Raw genomic sequence first — 20,480 nt, forward strand, 5'->3', positions numbered from 1 at the left:
CCCCTCGGCGGCGGGGGCGGGCAACGCCTCAAAGGGGGAGGACCCTGCGGCGCGGGTAAGAGGCCGCCGAGCGCGCGGCCGGGCGACTGTGGCCGCCGCGCATCGGGACGCAGGGCTCTGCGCTCGGCACCCGCCGCCGCCCGCCGCGCGCCCCGCGCTCGCCTACCCGGCCGAGCTCTGAGGGCAGACGCGCGGGCCCGAGGCCGGCCCCGGAGGGCGATCGCGCCACTCCTGCCGCCCGCGGCGCTGCCGGAGGGCGGATGCGAGCGGACCGCCGCCGCTGAAGCCAGGCCCGAGGTGAGAGCGGCCCCGAGACGCCGGGACCCGCCGGAGGGCAGGGACGCGGGCGCCCCGTGCCGCCGGGGCTGCACGCTTGGCTCTCGGAGCGGGCAGGGGAGAGGTGATGAGGCGGCTGCTGCGGAGCGGCCCCAACCCTGGCCTGGGGGGGCAGGCTCCCCTCTCCCCGGCGGGGTCGCGGGGCGACTCTCGGTCCACCCCCCCGCTTTCCTCCGTCTTGCGATCGGAGGCGTGCGGCGAGGATGCCCCCTCTCCGGCCAGGCTAAGCCCTCTTTGTCTCAATTTCCAGGCTCATAGGGACCGATCGGAGCCCAGAGGGGCCGGACTGCGAGCATGGACAGAGAGCTGCGCGCCGCCGCGCGCCCTGCCCTACGGCGGTAAGCGACTTTCTGCCCGGCCCCTGGGTCCCGCGCGCGCGTCCTTTTAGGAACTGCCACGCTGGGGCCACGCACTCACGGAGCTCTTCCTCTCCCACCCAGGTGGCTGCTGCTGGGGGCCGTGACCGTGGGGCTGCTGGCCCAGAGCGTCCTGGCGGTAAGTCCTGACTCTTGTTCTGGGCTGATTGGCGAGCCGGAGAGAATCTTGGCTCTTGGGTCACCGTCTTGGCACTTGGTTGGGTCACCGAGTAACCTTGCCAGAAGGCAGCTTGTGCGTGCTCATCTGAGCGTGGGTCTCTGTGTCTGTGTGTGTGTGTATACGCGCGCTCCCGATCCCCTTGTGTGCTTGTGTGTCCTGGGCAGCCGGTACCAAGCCCAGGCTTTGAGAAAGTCCGCCTTCCCTGAGGACTCTGGTTTACCTTCCCTTGGGTTCCCCTTCAATCCTGTGCATTACAGGCGTCAGCTCATCCTTGGGAACCAATTATTAAAAACATGACCCGCCCCATCCTTTCCCCTCGTTTGAGCAAAGCCCCTGGTTAGAAGCAAAGCTGGGCCTTAGGGTCTATAGGCAGTCAGACACGTGGTTACCAGGCGCCAGGCTTGGGAGGAGAATGGCCTGTGTGGCATCAGAAACTGGTGTGGGGTCCCTGCCCTTGGCAGAGTTTTCTTGTTCTTTTGAATGAGGGGCTCTGGGAGGGGTGGGCAGGAGGACCTGGGACTTGGTACTCCTGGAAACTGGGAACAATGGCAGAAAGTACCGTTTTCTTGCAAGATGCGCCCTGGCCAGGGACGAGCCAAGGCGGGGCTGTTAAGGTTCCCACCCCACCAGGGACCCTGTTTCCCAAGTGCCTCCCCACAAGCCCTGCCTTTCGAAATGACGCTGTGAGCATCGTTCCTGTGCCATGATTGCACTGTGGGATGTACCCTGTCACCGGAGCCACTTCTCTTGAGCTCCGTGTAGTGTGGCTCGGCTGTCGCAGGTCTGCTGGTTGCTTTCAGTTGAGGACCCAAATGTTTAAGGTGGGACTGAAAATCAAGGAGACTTACCAGGGTCCTGGATTCCCCTTCTCCTCCTCTGTCTGCTGGAATATCAGGGCATCTGGTGTCTGGGGGGCTCCCCTGAGCGCCTCCCCACCCCCCGGCATCCCCACTCTGGGTAGTGGAGAGCTGTGTTCAGGGCTTGGTTTAAATTCTGTTATTTCAACATTTTTCTGTCCTCATGTGACACAACCGAGGATTTTTGCAGACTGAGAGCGAGGAAGCACTGTCCAGCCTGGGGAGGAACCTGGAGCCTCCCCTTTCTGCCATCTTCTCCTCCAGGTCAGGGCCCAGATTGGGAGTCAGAAGAGAACTCTGTAGACTTTGGCCAGAGGGTTCTAGGCCAGTTTTCTTCCAGCTCAGGCTGTGTCTCGTTCCTTTCCACACATCCCAGATTTAAGATCAGAGACTAGATATTTGAACCAGCCCATCGACCCTTATGAATCCTTATGCACACATGACATGCAAGACTTGGCTCAGAGCTGGGAGCGGGGGCAATACACACACATGCGTGCACACGCACACACACACACACTCAGAGAAGGAGCGAGTGACCCCTGCAAAGGAAGACACCCTGTCCCGCCTGGTTTGTGCACTGTCCAGCTCTCTCTCCCACACCCCTTTGTCCCCTTTAACCACTTTCGTAAACATGAGCGTTTTCCTTCCAGAGGATGATGAGAATCTTAGTGGGACTGAGCCTAAAATTGGCAGAAAGGGCCCTGTGTCGGAAGTGTGTGTGTGTGTGTGCGCACTCACTCGTGTCTGACTCTCTGCAACCCCACGGACTGCAGCCCACCAGGCTCGTCTGTCTGTAAGCTTCTCCAGGCAAGAATCCTGGAGTGGGTTGCCATTCCCTTCTCCAGGGGATCTTCCCAGAGATCGAACCCGCGTGGCAGGCAGGTTCTTTAACACTAGCAGCACTTGGGAAGCGCCCATGTCAGAAGACCTGGGAACTAAAGGCAGCTCTGCCCTGATCTCCTCAATCCCAAGCCAGGTTCCGTCATTCTCAGCAGGAAGAGGACATCCCCCAGCTGGTGGGATGCAGCACACCTGTGCCTTCCCCTAACGCCTCTGAGACGCTGCAGACCCATCCGAGTCCCTGCCGCCTGGCCCTGTGATGGGATGCAGAGCTTTTATTGCCTAGCAGTGCTTCTCAGAGGACAGTCCTTAGACCCTTACATGCACCGGAAAGGCTGGTTAAAAATTCAGAACTCTGGTCCACATCTCAAATCTCCTGATCAGACTTTCTGGGGTAGAACCTGGGTGTCTGCATTCCCACTTGGTGCTAAAGTTTAGGAACCACTGAGTTAGAGTATTGGGTTGGAAGGCATTGGAGTCCCTTCCAGGTTTATTTCATTTCTCTTTGCTTTAGACTCTAAAAAACAGATACTTCTGGGTCATTTTACTAGAGACATATTGCTACAAATTATTCAACAGGCACAGCATTTGTAATGTTCAACAATAGACTTTCCACTTAACTATCTTCTTATTGACCACTGGCTTTAATTACTGTTACTCTTGCAATATTGCCTTAATCCTTAACTGTATTTATTAAAAATCCTTTCCCCCTTGTGGCTAGTCCAGTTCCTGCCTAGCTTCTATCTGCCACACTCAAGAATCCTGTTTCTTTGCCCATTTGTGCCAGAGTCTTCCCAGGGGTAGGTCAGTTTAGTAAAACTGGCTGCTGATCGTAACCTGAAGAGTTATGTGGCAGAAGCAGCTGACAATGGCTAGCAGAGGAAGTGAATAATTAATTAATGAATACTTGCTATGAGCAGATCTGTGTGCCTTAATCCATCTGAGCCTCATAGAAAAGCACAGCTACCTGAGTAGGTAACTCTTATTATCCCCATTTTGCAGAGTAGAAAACAGGCACAGAGAGTTTAAGCACACCTCGCCCACGGTGTCTCTCTGTAAGCAGCGGGTGTGAACCCAGGCGCCTCCCCACAGCTCGATTTCCCAGGATCAGACTGTAAGTCAACTACTGAGTTTCAGCAGTTGGGTCTCCTGGCCGTGGTTTCCTTGCTCTGGACGGACGTGAGCCGAATAAAGCCCACCGGCTGATTTCCAGGAAGGGGAGTCACTCCCGCCTCCTCTGCTGCTCTGCTCTGAAGAGCAGGAGCCCAGAGCAAGGGAGAGGCCACTCAACCTGGCGTCCAGTGGGAGGAAAGGCCACGGTCCCCCAGGAGCCTGCGCTCGGGGCCCAGGGGGGACACACACGGTCTGGGGGGGGCTGCCCTCTTTCGCCGTGCCTTCCTGCAGCTGCCCAGCCTGCGGGCGGGGCCGGGCTGTGGGTGCCCGGCAGGCAGCCTGTCCTCAGTGACCACAGCCCTGACTTTGAAGATGGGTTGCCTGGGCACGTGAGCCCCCACAGATCGCTGTTGCCTCTTATCTCCAGAGATGGAATGGCAGCCTTACAGATCTAGGAGGGCAGTCCTGTGCAGTTCTGTGGGTGGGGGGAGAATTCCAGAGAACAAAGGCCTTCCCAGAGATCAAACATGCTGTGGGCTGGGCTGACCTCCTGACCCCAGCCTGGACCTTAGATTCTCCAGGTATCAGGGGCCAGCTAGGAGAGCCGGACACACAGGCGCTGTGTGGCCCCAGGAAGTGCTGGGCTCCAGACTGCCTTCCCACCAGCTTGGATTTCCAGGCGCCTCCCACGGCTCCAGGCTCTGGAAAATTCTCTGGGTGCTCCTGCACGCTGCCACGCCTTTCCCTCCCTCCAAGGAAAGAAGAGAAAGAGAAGGAATCTGTTCTTCAGGTTCTCTCTTCTTCCAATCAGCTTATCGATAAGTTATGGCAAGTGGATTGCACGCATTCCCCATGTTCACCTCCTGAAGAGCAGGGCTTCCCTAGAGTTCCCTGGAGCTCTAGTCCTATTGTTCAAAGCCCAAGTCCCTCCGAAGAAGGGAAATATCACAAGGTTCCTCCTCTGTTAATGGAAAATCAAGCAAGTCTGCAGCTCTCTGGTACGCTCTTAAAGTACTCCTCTCTGCGTGGCTTGTCTGACCGCTGAAGTTGATCATGTCAGAGAGTTGTCCCAGCATCCCAGAGCAGACGCAGGTACACGGGGGTCAGAGGGCCCCTGGCTTCCCCACTGCCCATGGGTATACCTAGAACCAGAGAGGGGGGAGGGGGGAGTGGAATTCAAGTGAAAAGTTCTAGAATAGAACACAAGGATTTTACTAAAATAATAAAAATCAAAGCATGGTCTGTCTTCCTGAGGAGAGGGTAAAAGAACAATAGGCGACCAGCTTCAATTAGATGATAGAGAAAATGCGAGAGGAAGATACCAGTGCGACAGGATAACCCTTTTCAATGACGATAATGTAATGAAGGTCTTAGCACGTGGAAGGTGGTGGTTTTGGAATGTCTGGTACTTTCAGTCTGAAAAAGAGCTAAGAACCCTTGATTAGAGGACTTTAGAGGAGGCTGTGAAGTCAATCTCCTGATGGCGTCATCGCGGACGTGGAAGGCGGTGGGTGAGTGGTGGGCCCAGGCCTCAGCTGGTTCTGTGCAGGAGTTGGTGGCCTCCGAGGCCAGGGACCACACGGCAGAGTTAGGGGCTGACCAAGCTCCACCCGGGCGTGGCTCCTAAGGGGCTGGGTGACCCCAGAGCCCAGTCACTGAACATTGAGAGGCGGAGCTAGTGTCTGCGCTGGGATGCTCCTGGAGGTCAGTCATCCTGGGCAGTCGTAGAGTCAGAGCTGAGGACGGGGTCCCCCGGCTGTCCCAGGCCTGTCCCCAGGCTGGACCCTCGCACTTCCCAGCTTAACCCCAGGAAAGGGGGTGCTGTTGCACGCAGGCACCTGGGCTACTGCAGAGCTGACTGTAATATGCTGCTCGGGCTGCTTATCTGCGGCCGGGGTGGGGGAGCTTGTGTGAACAATACCTGATCAGCTGCGGTGAGAGGACATAGGTTATCTGTGGTCACCTCCTGGCCCCTCCCTGGTGGCTGCTCCCACCCTTAATAAGACTCTCCAGGGACAAGCCTGAATGACTCACTCACCCTGGTTTCATCACCTCCCTAGGGGTCTGTGACTTTTTTCCCTTTTCTGATTATTTATGAAAGAGGATTAGGCAAAGATCCCTTGGAGGAGAGCGTGGCAAGCCACTCCAGTGTTCTTGCCTAGAGAAACTCAAGGACAGAGGAGCCTGGTGGGTCCACAGTTCATAGGGTCGAAAAGAGCTGGACCCGAGCGGAGCCGGTTAGCTCATGCCCACACGAAAGAGGACTAGAAGGTGTCTAATCTTAGGGAGACTTTCTGGGTTTCTTCAGCCCTGTGCATGTGGTCAGGGAGGGAATTTCAAAGGACGGGCCTGCAGCCCCACCACACCCCCTGGATCCTAAGCCCTCGGGCGCCTGGATCAGCCTCCCATGTTGGAGTCTCCTATCCCCGCCCCACCCCGTACTGGGTGTTCTGTTCGGATATGTTCCACCGTGTTCCACGAGGCTGCCCTTGAAGCCACGAGTTCTTCTGTCAGGACAGTGCTCCTCTCAGCGCAGTGTGGGACCCCAGATCAGATCCTGGAAGAGACAGAGGACACTGGTGGGAAAACTGGGTAATGCTGATGGTCTGTGATTTGGTGAATGCATTCGTGTTAATCTCTAGTTCTGACACAAATGGGCAGAAGTTATGTAAAACTTTGACATGACATCCTCGTGTCCAGGTGAAGGGTTGAATGGGGACTCCAAACTCTCTTTGCAACTTTCTAGCCAGTAGCATTCATTTCAAAGTAATATCCTGCAGATACGAGTTTGCTCAGGCTCCGGGAAATGGTGATGGACAGGGGAGCCTGGCGTGCTGCAGTCCAGGGAGTCGAAAAGAGCTGGACACGACTGAGCGACTGAACGGGCTGACTGAGAAGTCATGACGCACTCACTCCAAGCATGCCTCGTCCAGACAGACAGGTGCGCAGCGGGTGCAGACGCAGCGAGTGTGCCCCAGGGACCGGCGAGAGGGAACCGTGTCCCTGCGCTGTGCTCTGATAGAGAAAGCAATCTAGCAGAAGTGGCCCCTGCCAGGGGCAAGGGCTTTGGTCCCCACAGCAGGTGGAGTTCTTTAACAGGAAGGGGTGGAAAGGCGTCTTCATGGAGTTTCCATAGCTTGGCATCTCCAAGGGGCCTCAGGCCTGAGCTACAATGGCCTCCCTCTTCTCGCCCGGCTGGCGGGAGGAGGCGGGGTCTGTGGTGGGGAGCGTGGTTGCAGGGGTGTTTGCTGAGCTCAGGATGGCACAGCAGGTTTGCAGACCAGTGTCATTTCCAGGAGAGCTTTCCATGCTCAACACCTCTGGCTCACCAGCTTGTCAGGCCAGTGTCCCCAGGGGCTGTACAGGAAAGGAGAGCCTCACGCCCACCCACTTGCATGTCTAGGACACTCGGTGGACAGCAGCGATGCAGGTCCAGGGTCCCCGCGGCCCCCTTCCGCACAGGCTCCCTGCGTGGCTGAGGAATTCAGAGCAGTCATTAAGCGGCCTCAGCTGCTACTGCAGCCACGGGCCAGGAGCAAGGATGGCCAGTGGCCAGCGGTGGTCACCTCACACTTCGCCCCTGTCACCACCCCCAGGAGCAGAGCAGCCCTGGCCAGCTCTGTGTTGAAGCTTTTGCCACAGCCTGTCACTCCCCGCAGCAGCCTAAAGCCCCCGCGACGTGAAGGACACCCTGCCCTGGCCGGTCAGAGGCGGCTTGTAGTGCATGTCAGAATCCCACGCCCAGCCGGAGCGTCTGTCCCTTGGAAATGACCTTTTTCAGAGTCTAATTAAAGTGCCCCCTGCCCAAATTACCATTAGAGAGCCAGGATTTTAAATCATCGTCCATAACCTCTGTAGACATTAAGCGTTTGTCTTGACTCGTGTAATTACCTCCACTGGAGTGACAGACGCCGCAACCCAAGGCATTGGGCACTTAGCATCTTTCCTCCAGGTCTGATTCACCTGGCATCGTACGAGCCAGGGCCTGAAACGGGGTCGGCACCCAGTGAAGGGTCCGTTCTGGACGTGAGTGAAGGGGCGGTGAGTTGAAAGTCCTGAAACAGACCTATTGGATGAGAAATACACTCAGGGAGCAGAGAGGGAAGGTGAGATTAAAATACAGCTGTTCTCCGTGTGGATTTTTCCCCCAATTAAATGCTGCCCCTCGCCGGCTGAAGCTAGCTGTTCATGATGATAAAGGAACCGCTGATCTGTCTGTGAGAGATTTGCATTTTTTCCGAGGGATTGTTTCGGCCCCGCCCCTAAAATTCCTATCCTGTTGCTTTTGCCCAGGTCAGTGGTCTCCCATGTGGGAATTACGGAAGAATTTGTGTTGTTGGATTACACAGGCCGATTTTCTGGTACCTGGTGGGAATTACATAATGCTGTGTTTTTCTGCGTGTCGAGCACTTCTGGGTGCGTGTCTGTCTTTGTGTGGCCGTGTGGGCCCCGTGAGCAGAGGGAAGGGCTTGTGCTCGGGGACACGGCCACAGGCACGTGCTCCCTGGGTGCCTCCCCGCTCTGGTTTGTCCATTAGAAAAAAAGAAAGCTGACGAGCAACTGCTGGGCAGAAACTGCAGACTGATGGAAGGTGGGACACGGGTGACGGACCCACAGCCCTCCCCACCTCTGCCATCACCCCTGTCCCTGCCTCCAGGTTGGACAAAGGGAGGGATCCCCGACGAGGGTCTCTGTGGACTCCCCCGGGATCAACTTATGACAGAGGAGCCCCTAAGGAAGCTTCCAGCATTCCAGAACCCCAGGGGCAGCTAAAATCTCCCACGGGAGGAACACAGCAGTGTGGTGCCAGAGACGGATCCCAGCCCACAGTTCCGATCACCTCGCTTAACAGGTGTGCAGACTGAGGCACACAGGCTAGGGCACTTATCAAGGGCAATAAGGAGTGAAGCCCAGGACGGGCTGGTTGCGTAGCCCTGCCCTTACCACGGTGCTAGGCCGGCAGATCTGAGGCACAGGGTGTGCGTGCACACTCGAAATATGCAAAATGTTGGATATGTAAGCGGTACATACGTGTGTTACCTGTGTTACCTCGTCATCTACATGGGATGTAGATAGACGATTACAGGTAGATAGATGATTGATGGAGATAAAAACACGCAAAATGTTGGGTTTGTAAAATGCACATATGTATGTTTGCAGAAGGCGATGGCACCCCACTCCAGTACTCTTGCCTGGAAAATCCCATGGACGGAGGAGCCTGGTGGGCTGCAGTCCATGGGGTTGTGAAGAGTTGGACACGACTGAAGTGACTTAGCAGCAGCAGCAGCAGCATATATACATGTATACATTGTTACCTGCATGGAACATAAGTGACATGTTAGTCGCTCAGTCGTATCTGACTCTTTGCGACCCTATGGACTGGTACTCGCCTGACTCCTGTGTCCATGGGATTGTCCAGGCAAGAATAGTGGAGTGGGCTACCATTTCCTTCTCCAGATTTGGAATATAGATAGATGGTAAATGATTATAGGCATATAGATGATTGACAGAGATGGAAAGATAGACACACAGATGATGATAGATGAAGTGGTGGATGATAGATGGACAGGTAGGTAGATAGTGGATGGACAGATGGGTCTCCCTGGTGGCTCAGATGGAAAAGAATCTGCCTGCAATGCAGAAGACCCGGGTTCAATCCCTGGGTCAGGAAGATCCCCCTTCTAAGGAAATGGCTACCCTCTTTAGTATTCTTGCATGAAGAATTCCATGGACAGAGGAGTCTGGTGGGCTGTGGTCCTTGGTGTCTCAAAGGGTCGGACATGACTGAGCAACTAACCCATGTAGAGATGGAGAAATAGATATGGAAATAAGAGGGAGAAATAAAGAACATAAGACACTCACACTCTCAAACACACACAGACACACGGCCCTTGGATGCCCCAGCTCCTTTCTCCATGAGGGCTCCCCAGGCAGGAGGAGAATGACTGTCTATAGACGACGTCAGGCAGACCTCTAGGGAGCATCTTTCTGGGGTCCCTCTGCAGAGGGACTGGTGTGCGTGCGTGATGACCAGCGGCTTGTGAACACTGAGAACAGAGACTAGAAAGGCTGCAAGAGGAAAGCCCCTCGGGGGAGGACACGGGAGCAGGCGGGGGAGCTGAGCAGGACAAAGTCCCCAAACCCTCCTTCTCCGGGTCCTTTTCAAAATCCCAAGCAGTGGAGACGAGTGTACTGCAGCCACTCAAGGGCGGGGCTGTGCAAACACAGCATCCTCTCAGAGCAGATGGAGAGCCTGTTGGAAAACTGGGAGTCCTGACATGGAGAGAGATTTACTGAAACCCCCAGGGAGTAAGAGACCCTCCTAAATTATCTTGGCTGTGCAGGGGACCCCCGGACAGCAGCGGCCTGATGCCAGACTCCTTTTTCCTGGGCCGGTGCCAGGCTCCCTGCACGGGGTCTGCCTGACCACTGTGTTTTCTGTCCTGATGTTTTTCACCGGAGTTCCCACACATCTACATGTAGACAGGCGTGGTCTGTTAAAGAGCATCGCAGCATCTGGGTTGGAGTCCCATGACCAGAAAAGGTCACTTTTCCTTTCTCTGTCTCCTTTTCTTTGTATTACTATAAAACAGAAACGTTGATACCTATGTCACAAGTCATGGTGAGATCATTTACGACCTGACTCTGCTAGGAATACTGTTCACTCACAAGCCGTGTGCATCCGTCCTTCATGGGCTCGGGTCTGGGTACCCGAGGAGAACAGGCCAAGAGCAGTGGAAGGGCGGTGTTCTGAGTATGTGCACGTGTGTGTGTGTTTGCACACACATGCAATTGGGTAGGCGTTTCCAACTGTCTGACGGAATTTGTAAGTTAGACATGCCACCTGGAGTGTCCACGGGGAGCAGGCAGCCCACAGAGGCCCCACTTTCGAGGGGAGAAGAGCCCTTGTGGGCTCATTGCTGCAGCACGCGTGCCCTGCGTGTGGCCCGGGGGCAGAGGAGAGGAGCATCCCTGCCCAGACGGGCACCCAGGACACTGAGACCCTGTCTGGGGGGAGCAGCTGAAAGGCCAGGAGCCTGAGCTGGGCCCCAGGGCCCCACTGCGTGTGCGTCCACTTGGTGAGATGGGTGCCGGGGCGTCTTCCCAAAGCCTTTGGATGGCTGTTTGTACTTCCCAAGTTTGAAAAGCACCCGCCAAGCAGAGAATGTTAATTTTAATTAAAGTCAGATCAAGGTGTGACTAAATTATTTCCAGAACAAATGGAAAGACTTACAAAGAACATGTTGTTCAAAGAATTCTGAGATCCAAGTATCAGTTAACAAAGCAAGAAAACTCAAGAGGCTTTGATTTGGCACCGTGGCACAGAAGACACACCCAGGGCCTCAGGAGAGGAGGTCGTCCTCTAAGGGGCAGAGGCCGCCCCCAGCCTTCGCCTACAGGCATCAGCAGGGCTGGCTCACGCGGGGTCCTGCAGTCAGGGGCAACGGACACACACCCACCCGTTTCCTCCGGGACACCCAGGTGAGCGCGGCCAGTGGGGCCCTCAAACAGGAAGAGTCCGGCGAGAAGTCCCAGAGGGACAGTCACCCCCATCCTTTTCTTCCTTACTTGGTCATGGTCCTGACTGTCAGAACCGTCCAAATACGGGCCTGAGACTCTCCTTTCCCGTCTGAAATCCACCTTCCTTTCCTACCAGCCCCCACCAGGTTTGCCTGCCTCCCTCCCCGCCCCACCCCTCCTCTCCAAGACAATCTTAGCTCAGACAGGATTTCCTTCATCTTAGTCATCAGCTTTTATGGCCCAGCCTCCCCTTCCCGATGCAAAACAAGGAATGTTCACAGCAAACAGCCTGAAATGGTTTGTATACCTTATGCCAGTGTGTGTGGATATCAGGTTTTATGTCTGTTTATCAATATCAAAATGTCAGAGACTTGAAAAGGAAATGCGCTTGTGCTCATGAAGTCACACGGTGCAGGGATTTGGGGGCTGTCTGCCTTGGCTTTTGTGAAACTGCAGAAGAGCAAACACGTTCCGTTTCCTCCCATTTCTGAAATGCTGCACAGTTTAAAACCACAATGACAATTTTGGCAAAAATCATCCATGTTTGAAATGATGGTAGGGAACAGGTCTGGTTCCCACCGTCACAGAGGAACAGGCCCTGGGGGCTTGAGACCACGCAGTCCTTCCAAGCATTAAAGGATTTCCTGCGGCTTCCAGGGAGAACGTAGTCTTCATAGTCTATCAAGTGATTTTCTGAGGAGCCAGAAAACCTCAGTTACAGGAACAGAAATACAGATGTCAGATCTGTTCTTGATTAAAACGGAAGCTCAGCCATCGGCCAGTCGCAGACCCAGGCGCTGGGGCCTGAGGCACAGCATACTGTATGAGGTCCAAGGCCCCTCTGGCCACTGGTGACCCGGTCCTTGGACCTGGCTCTGCCTTGTGGTTGGATTGGCACCGCATTTGAGCCCTTGAGCTGTGATTGGTCCGTGAGCCTGAGCTCCTGCACTGTGATTGTCGAGGGATTTCTTTGCTTTTCAATGGGAGCGGTTTGTTATCTAGAAATTGGAATGTCATGTTCTAGAAATAAATGAATTACTTTACTCCAGAGGGGGAAGGAAGTAAGGTTAGTCATGCTCACTCTGGATTTTTTTTAAGTCCCAAAATTCCTTAATTAGGAAGTAAAAGCAGTTGAGATGCGCCTTGACTCCTGTCTAGAAGTTCCAGAATAGGGAATGTCTGTCTGCACCGCAGTGATGCTTCAAATTTAGAAAGGCTTGTTCCTCAAGCAGAGTCAAACCTGGGCCATCCGTTCTATGTGCATTAAAGTGAGAGCAAAGCCAGCACAGTGTCCCAAAAGGAAGGAAATTTATTTAAAAGAGGTTATACATCTGTACGGTGCTTCCCAGGTGGCTCAGTGGTAAAGAAACCGCGTGCAGTGCAGGAGACGCAGGTTCCATCCCTGGGTCGGGAAGATCCCCTGGAGGAGGACATGGCAACCCACTCCAGTATTCTTGCTTGGGAAATCCCATGGACAGAGGAGGCTGGCAGGTACAGTCCATGGGGTCACAAAGACTCAGACACAACTGAGTCTCTGAACACACACACACACACACACACACACACAAACACGTACACACGTTTATACCTACATTTCATCCAGTTGTAGAATTGTCTGTCTCCTTTTTACAGATTCTTTGGCAAAATCTTGATCCTCCTAGTTCTTGAGTGAGGACAGAAGGCTAAGGCTGTTTATTCTGCCGACATTTTTGCCTTCACGTTGGTTTTTCTTCCTCATTGGGTTTAATTAACTAAAGTCTCAAAGGGTAAACATAGAAAAAAGGCAGACTCCATGAGGTGTGTTTTTTTTTTTTTAACTCCTCACATTGAAAAGTTGTCTTAGCTCTTCATTCTTGCTAAGCATTTCATATGTTAAAAATTAGATAAGTTTCCCGAAAATAAACAAAACCTTGACACGTAAGTCATACATCACAGACAATACACATGCAGTGTTTGTAACCTAATCGCTTGTAAATGGTCTCATTAGTGAGACCCCAGGCCTCTTGTGTGTCTGTCTAGTGCAAACCTATGCTGCTTGTCTACTTTTTTAGACCTGTGATTAAAACCACACACGACATGAAATTTACCGTCTTAACCGTTTTCAAGTTGCCCTTCAGAAGCTTTGAGAACATTTGCATTGTTGGGCAATCTGCCTGATTCCAGAACTTTCTTCATCATCCCAAAGCGAAGCTCTGTCCCATTAAGCGGTAGCCCCTTCTTGCTTCCCCTCACTTAGCCCCTGGTCAGCTGTAGGCTCTGTTTCTATGAGTTTGCTTGCTTTAGGCACCTTGCGTTGGTAGAATCATAGAGTCTCTGTCTCTTTGTGTCTGGCTGACCTCATTTAGCGTAATGTCTGGACGTTTCAAACCTGCTGTAGCCTGTGTCAGAATTTCCTTCCTTTTTGAGGCTGAATAATATTCCTGTACTTTTCTAAGGCATTGTTTTACAGTTCAGTTCTGTTTTGTTGGCTGATGGGTTTCAGTGGTTCTTGTCAAGTTTAGAAAAAGTACATGGGCCCGTTGGCCACACGGCTTCTGCACTCGGGTCCCTGAGACTGGTCTTTCCGCTTCTGCGTGGCTCAGTGTCCCTCTGGAAGTGGGTCTTGGTTTCCGGACCGTGTTGATCACTCCCGGATAGAGCGAGTCCTGTAGGCTCCCTGTCTCTGGCACACTGAGCCCAAGCTCTGTGCCCCTACTGCGGGTCTCTCGCTCTGAGAGACGTGAACGGACAAGGGTGTAGGTCCAGTGAAAACCCGAGGCTGATCCCCAGGAATTCTGGGGTGGAGTTTGAGGGCCTGTGGCCACATCACTGTTTAGGAGCCCAAAGACAGGCTCGTCTGAGGCTCGCTGGCTGCTCGGATCGTCTCCTCTGCACTCTCTGGGTGGGACTGGTCAGGAGGCTGTGACCCAGCACCCCGAGGAAGGCGTGGTCCCAGAAGCAGCCACCTGCTGGGGACCATATCACGTGTTGGCACGAGGCGCCCTGGGTTGCCTGGCACCCATTTTGCTGGGGCTTTTTTTCCTCTTGCAAGTTGGTGGTGTTGACCATGTCTCTCTAATTCTCGCTCCTCGGAAATGACAAGTCACAGGGTTTACACGAGTGAGGGTCAGGGAAGCGGAGGGGACAGTCAGGGGGACCGAGTGCCAGACAAAAACGTGCTTTACCTGCCTCCTCTGAGCCTGTGGGTGGGGTGGGGGGCGCAGGCAGAGGGCCTGAGAAAACTCCCAAGGGAGGGGTGCTTGCCCTGCTGCCGAGCCTGAGCGTGGGCCCCGTGCGCTGCAGGGACATGGGCATGGGTGCCCAGTGCCGGTCAAGTGTGGGGGCTGGGATCTGACTCACGCCTCAGCCAGACGCCACAGGAGCGCAGCAAGGCAGGGGCAGGCAGGCGTCTGGCCAGAACCCATGCCCAGTGTTTTGGGGACTTTTTGCTCAGAACCCCAGTGCAGGTCACCCAGCTCAGGGCCAAGGGCATGTCCGTCAGAAGCGTGCACCTGCGGCCATGACGTGCGCTCTGCTCTTGGCGGCTGCACTCAATTTGAGCTGCTGCATGAAAACTACTGGGGTGGACAGACGTCGGCTTATCTGCAGAGGCGAACTAATGCGAAATATGCTTCCTCTGCAAGACAGGGTGCCAGCTGTCTCCTGGCACACACTCGGCCAGCGAGGGCTGCGGGCTGAGCTGGGCTTTTTCTTCAGGGCAGAGAAGGTTGGCTAGTGGCCTCCTTTATGCTTCTGGAAGCTCTGTCAAGGGTAAGAATGTGGAAAAGGAACCAGTGACCCAACCACACGGTCCAATGGAATGGGAGGGGGGCATCACTCAAACCCCCACTTATCAATCAAAGTGATAACTGAACTTGGCCCCATGACCGCCTCCCCACTGGGCCCGGGATTGAGAGGCTGATAGGGGCAGGGGACACGCCCGGGAAATCCCCCTCCCCTGGAAATGTCAGTCCCTGACATGGAGTCCACAGAAAGCTCGTGGAATGCCGCTCTGAGATCCCAGAGTCGGAAGAGCCAGGCCAGAGCAGGGCTGGGCAGACTCTGCGTTTGGTTCCACAGACTCACGCTCGGTGTTCTGGGCCGAGCCCGGGACCCTGCATTTCTAACCTTCTCCCAGGTGATGATGCGCTGCCGCTGATCCAGAGACTGCAATTTGTGTAGCAAGGCTTAGACAGCTGTCTCCAGGGGCCTGTGACTCTTCAGTGGGCCTGTTTGCCACTTGCTCGCCATGCAGAGCATGTGCATCCAGGCCCCCTCGCCTCTAAAAGGGCTGCCAGTCTTCTAACGCGCGGCAAGAAAAACAGAAACACGCTCCACTCGCTTGCTTGCACAGGCAGTTTTTGGAAAGCCGTGGATAAAAGAAAGATTGTTTTCATCCTCTGTTCTCTGAGAGAGTTAAGGAATTTCTCTCTTTGCAAAGCGTTTTATCTTTTGACACGTAGGGCTGGCTGAGGCCTCTGGGGTCACGTCCTGCCTGGGAGCGAGTTTGACCCTGAGCGCTACAAAAACAGCCTGTGTGGGGAGGGAAGGGCCCGGGAGAGGGGGCATCGTGGCCTGTTTCATGGAAACACATCTATCCCTGATTTAAAAAAAAAAAAAAAATGGTCTTTTTAACACCATCAACCTCAGCTCATCATCGTCTGAACAGTTTAAACCAGAGAGTGTATATATTGATCAAAAGTCAACACATTTCAGTGTAACTGTTTAGAGTCAAGTATTAAAAACAGAAAACAGCACTCTTGCGTCACAGAGGGTTTACTTGAAGCCTGTTTCCTGTTGAAATGAAATTGGCAGCACACCCCCTCCAGCCTCTTGTCTCTCTGAGTTGTTCAAGGAGCTCTGTTCCTCGTGGAATGACACTTGATCTCCCCCAGTGATGGTCAGTCATGCGTCTGACCATCTCTAGTGAAAGCATCTGTCCGCAGAGTCCTTTGGAAAATTCCATGTAGAACAAGCATATATTAGAGATACAAGCAGAGATTAAGCAGGCAGACCTGTCAGGCAGATGTCTGCAAAGGAGATCACTGTGGAGGATGAGTGAGTGGGGGGAGAGAACCCTCGATCTGCACAGTCACTGAGGCTGTGCAGCTTCGGGAAGGTCCCTCCTGTGGACTTGATCACGTGGTCCCCGAGTGCATCTTTGTCTGCCCTTGAGACTCTATTCCTGAAGGTTCTCCTGTCTCCTTCGAGGTACAGAATTTGTACTTTGCACATGGTGGAGGAGGAGGGCCAGGCGTCCCGTCCCAGAGCTTCGTTCTAAGTCATCCGCTTAGACCCCAGGTGACACCTGCCCACCCCCAGAGGTGAGGGGCCACGGCTCTGTATGGTGAAGGCAGCTTCTCCCCACATCCCTGACCACACTGGACTCCATCCAGAAAGCACCACCCAGCCAGCCATGCTGGCCAGTCCATCTCAGAGTCAGAATGGCCCGTGTCTTGCATTTATTTGATTCTTGCCAGTAAGAGACAAAGAACCAAGAATGCCTTAGAATGGTCCTCTCAAAGAGCCCCAGGCATTTTTAACATCACAGTTCATATTTTTCTATACATATGTGTTTGTTGCTCAGTCATGTCCTTTGCAACCGCATGGACTGTAGCTTGCCAGGCTCCTCTGTCTATGGAATTCTCCAGACAAGAATATTGGAGTGGGTCAACTCAGGGATCAAACCCTTCTCTCCTGTATTGCAGGCAGGTTCTTTACCGTCTGAGCCACGAGGGTGGCTTGTACACATGTATAGACACCTGTGCTTTTTCAGATTCTATTCCCATGCAGGTTATTACAGAATATTGAGTAGAGTTCCCTGTGCTACACAGTAGGTCCTTGTCGGTTATCTGTTTTTTAGGCACCTTTTTTTTATAGTGAAGAGCTGGAGATGGGGTGTTGGAACGAAAAACAAAGAAATTCAGCTTGGAGTCATTGGCTCTTGTTGTTGCAAGAGAGGAATTCGTTCTGTGGGTGTCACTGGAGTGTTAACCGCCCCCCCTAGAGAAATAGTTCTCCTACTGTGACCCACACCCAGCTAATTTCGTTTCCATCATTAGTTAAGGCGCTGGCTCCTAGGGACATCTGGCTTCTTGGCCGTCATCTGTTAAAAATTGACCCTTTAAAATAAAATTGTGAGTGTAAACTGCCTTTTCCAGCCACATACACCAAAATTATTATTTTCCCATAGACTAAGTAAAGTCTAAATAGATTTTTATAACATTTTCCTGCAATTTTACTTACGAAACAGAGTCAATATTTTAAGTGGTTGTTAAGTGATGGTAGAATTATAAACCATAAATTGTGTACCATAAACCTCCTTCATCTAGACTAATAATTATTACTTTGTCTTCAGTGAATTATAGACAAGAAGTTTTCAGTTAATATGGATAGTCTGAAAAAGTTAATTGAAAGATCCTTAACCCACTTAAGAAAACAAATCTCCAGGCACTTCCGAAGCACTCATTTACCTGCACAATGTATCCATGGGATTCTCCAGGCAAGAATGCTGCAGTGAGTTGCCATTCCCTTCTCCAAGGGATCCTCCCGACCCAGGGATGGAACCCGGGACTCCTGCATTGCAGGCAGATTCTTTACTGGCTGCGCCACCAGAGACGCCCTTGTTCCGATAAGCGCTATCAGTTTGTCTGAAGCATCCTGAAGAACCTCCATGTGATGACTGTGGCCTCTCAGCTGGAGTGTTGACTTGTTTGTTTGTTTTTTCAAATCAGTAAAATTTTGTTTCTCTTTCCAAAATTCCTCAGTTCAGATATTTTTTCCTGTTCAATCTAATGCTGCTACATTAAATAAAATTAGTCCAAATTTTCACTCTAGTTTGAGGAAGAGCCAAACTGGGCTGATACAGTTCAGTGAAACAAAAACAGTATAAGTGGAGACTTGTCTAGTAAGCATTTTATTATCTTTCTCTATTTCATTCCTTTCTTTCACAAAATATGAAGATAAAGCACTGGGCTTTCAGAAGAAATTGAAGGTACAGATAGGTTTAATTCAGTGTGCTAACACCATGTTGACTTCAGTGATTGTACTCTATGAAAGATGACATATGAGGGCATTTTCCTTGTGAAAGGAGTCATCCTAGGTGTCAAAGGTCAGAGACAGGTAAGACTTTAGGAATCAATTAGTCCAAACTTCTCCTAAAGATAAGTTTGGGGCCCAGAGAGGTACAGATACCAGCCTGTAACCACACAACTAGCTCCTGGTAGAATCGTGAACCCAAGCGCTAGTCCAGTGGCAGCCTTGGTAAAAGAATGCTGTCATCTAATTTCACTGATTAGATCATTTTATATATTAGATCATTTTTTTAGTAAATTACATGATTCACTGTTTCTGAAAGCTTGTTTTGGAAATGGTAAACAGAACATTCTACCCAGTCCAACCCATTGATCTTCAGAGGAGTACATCATGGGACAAAGCGCCTACTTCCCTGAGGTCCCATAAACTACGGCAAGCATAAATTCTTCTATTTCAGCACAATGTGTTGGAAGTCCATAACCAAGTCAAGAGATTAAAGCAACACGCTCATCTGGACAAAATGCAGAAGTTAAATGCAGGAAGTCTAGACCTTTGATCAAGTCAATTCTAATGTTGCTTCAGTCCCCGGGGTATTCGGTTTTCTAAATGCCAGGGGTCTGAAGGCGATACTAAATTTAAAGGGGTGTAAGGTGCTACGTTGGCTCTTTCATCACTCTGTACCCCTCCAAGAGCAATCCCCATCACTGACTCGGCTTTTGATTTCTTGATGCTAGAAAGCCTAAATTCCTGAGAATACCTGTCTCGGAGAATCCAGAAGGCTGAGACGAGACTCCTAACATCCCCAAGGCTTTCTTACAAGGCCTAGATGGTAGGGAGAAGCAGGGGGAAGGGGAAGGTGAGGGCTGGTGGTTCTGAAGAGAGCATACACAGAAGGTGGTCAGCGGGAGGCAGAAAACGTGGTCTCTGGAGGGGGGTCTCCCCCAGCGCCCCTGGGTGCTGCAGGCGCGCCCTGCCCACGCGTCCCTGGTCCTGACCTTACGCATTTCTCGTAGGTCTCTCACAGCCAGGGTCTCCTTGAGTCCTCACCGCAGCCTTGAGAACAGACGGATCGGGCGCAGCCATCCTATTTACAGCTGAGGTGGAGGGGATTCCGTGACACGCTCATGTCACCAGGCAGAGGGGATTCCGTGACACGCTCATGTCACCAGGCGGAGGGGATTCGGTGACACGCTCACGTCACCAAGTTGTGACAGAGCTGACGTCGGATCCTCTTTTTTTCTCGAAGGGCTTGTCCCAAGCAGTTATTCCACATTCGTGCAGCTCAGTGGACATTTCCACTTGGTATTCCCAGTCACCCCAGGAAAGAAAGAGAGGGATTGTTAGGACCACCGTGACGTTGATAGGGAAAGAGAACAACCACACTCAGCCATTTCCGGTCCCTACCCCAGCAAAGCGCGTAATTCCATCATGAGCAGAGGAGGCATCTGCAACCAGCACCAAAGTGTGTCTTACAAGGCCAGCTGTTCATCTCCTGAAGGCAGACCCGAGGGTGCTGGAGGCACTCAGTATATCGCTGCAACTGGCCAGACTGACGCAGTGTGTGTTTTGTTTTCTTATAAATACACATTATGCTTTTTCAGGACTGGGGAGCCCTATAAGAATTTTCTCATGAAGTAGATGGGTGCTGTGTGTTGCCACGAAAGATTCCAAGGCTCTCCATGGCCCCTTTAACTGCGGATGGCACTTGATATTGTTTTGCAAGTCCCTCTTATGGCTGCTTGACTTCCTCTCAAGCAAGCTAAATAAAGGAATTTTCAGTATTATAACGGTCACTAAGCAGACAACTGGCGTGTCAGCGTTTAGAAGGGGCTGCGGTGTCGGGCCGAGGGTGGAAAGATACTGCGGCAACTCGGTGTTTGACTTGGGTGGCTTGCTGTGGACGTGGGTGGCGAGTTGGAATGAAGCTGGGAGGTGTTGCAGGCGGGGGTCGGGGCAGGAACAATACCCCGCAGAGCCCTTCCCAGCCACCGTGCCAGCTTGATTGGGCCAAATCCCCTGAAATCTTTTGAGACTCCCCATCTGCTCGTTCACAGTTCATCTGGGCAACTCCGAGAATCGCCTGAAACCATCTCGGGCCAGTATTTCTGGGATTCTCTTATGGTTCAAAGCAGAGTGCATCTCTTTGTCTGCCCGGGTTTCTGGCCCTGGCCATCCACCTCCGCCCTGAAGCCTGCTCTGAGCCGCGTGGTCCTGTGTGACCATGGTAGATGGATGGATGCTATACCCTCTGGCTCCCGTAGA

General features: G+C 52.8%; 1 protein-coding gene across 2 annotated transcripts in view; it reads left to right on the plus strand.

The window, feature by feature from the left end:
• The window catches only part of COL4A2 (collagen type IV alpha 2 chain), a 160,502-nt gene that overhangs the window by 938 nt on the left and 139,084 nt on the right, over positions 1–20,480 (plus strand). Inside the window, exons 1-3 of one of the 2 annotated variants that reach the window (XM_055543010.1) lie at positions 47–297; positions 587–674; positions 777–831. In XM_055543010.1, the coding sequence (XP_055398985.1) occupies positions 631–674; positions 777–831 (99 nt within the window). In that variant the 5' untranslated portion in view covers positions 47–297; positions 587–630. Of the gene's footprint in view, positions 1–46; positions 298–586; positions 675–776; positions 832–20,480 lie in introns of those variants that run through there. The other variant, XM_055543011.1, reaches the window with a different exon arrangement.

This window comes from Bubalus kerabau, chromosome 12 (assembly GCF_029407905.1).
Source record: "Bubalus kerabau isolate K-KA32 ecotype Philippines breed swamp buffalo chromosome 12, PCC_UOA_SB_1v2, whole genome shotgun sequence".
Lineage (NCBI taxonomy): Eukaryota > Metazoa > Chordata > Mammalia > Artiodactyla > Bovidae > Bubalus > Bubalus kerabau.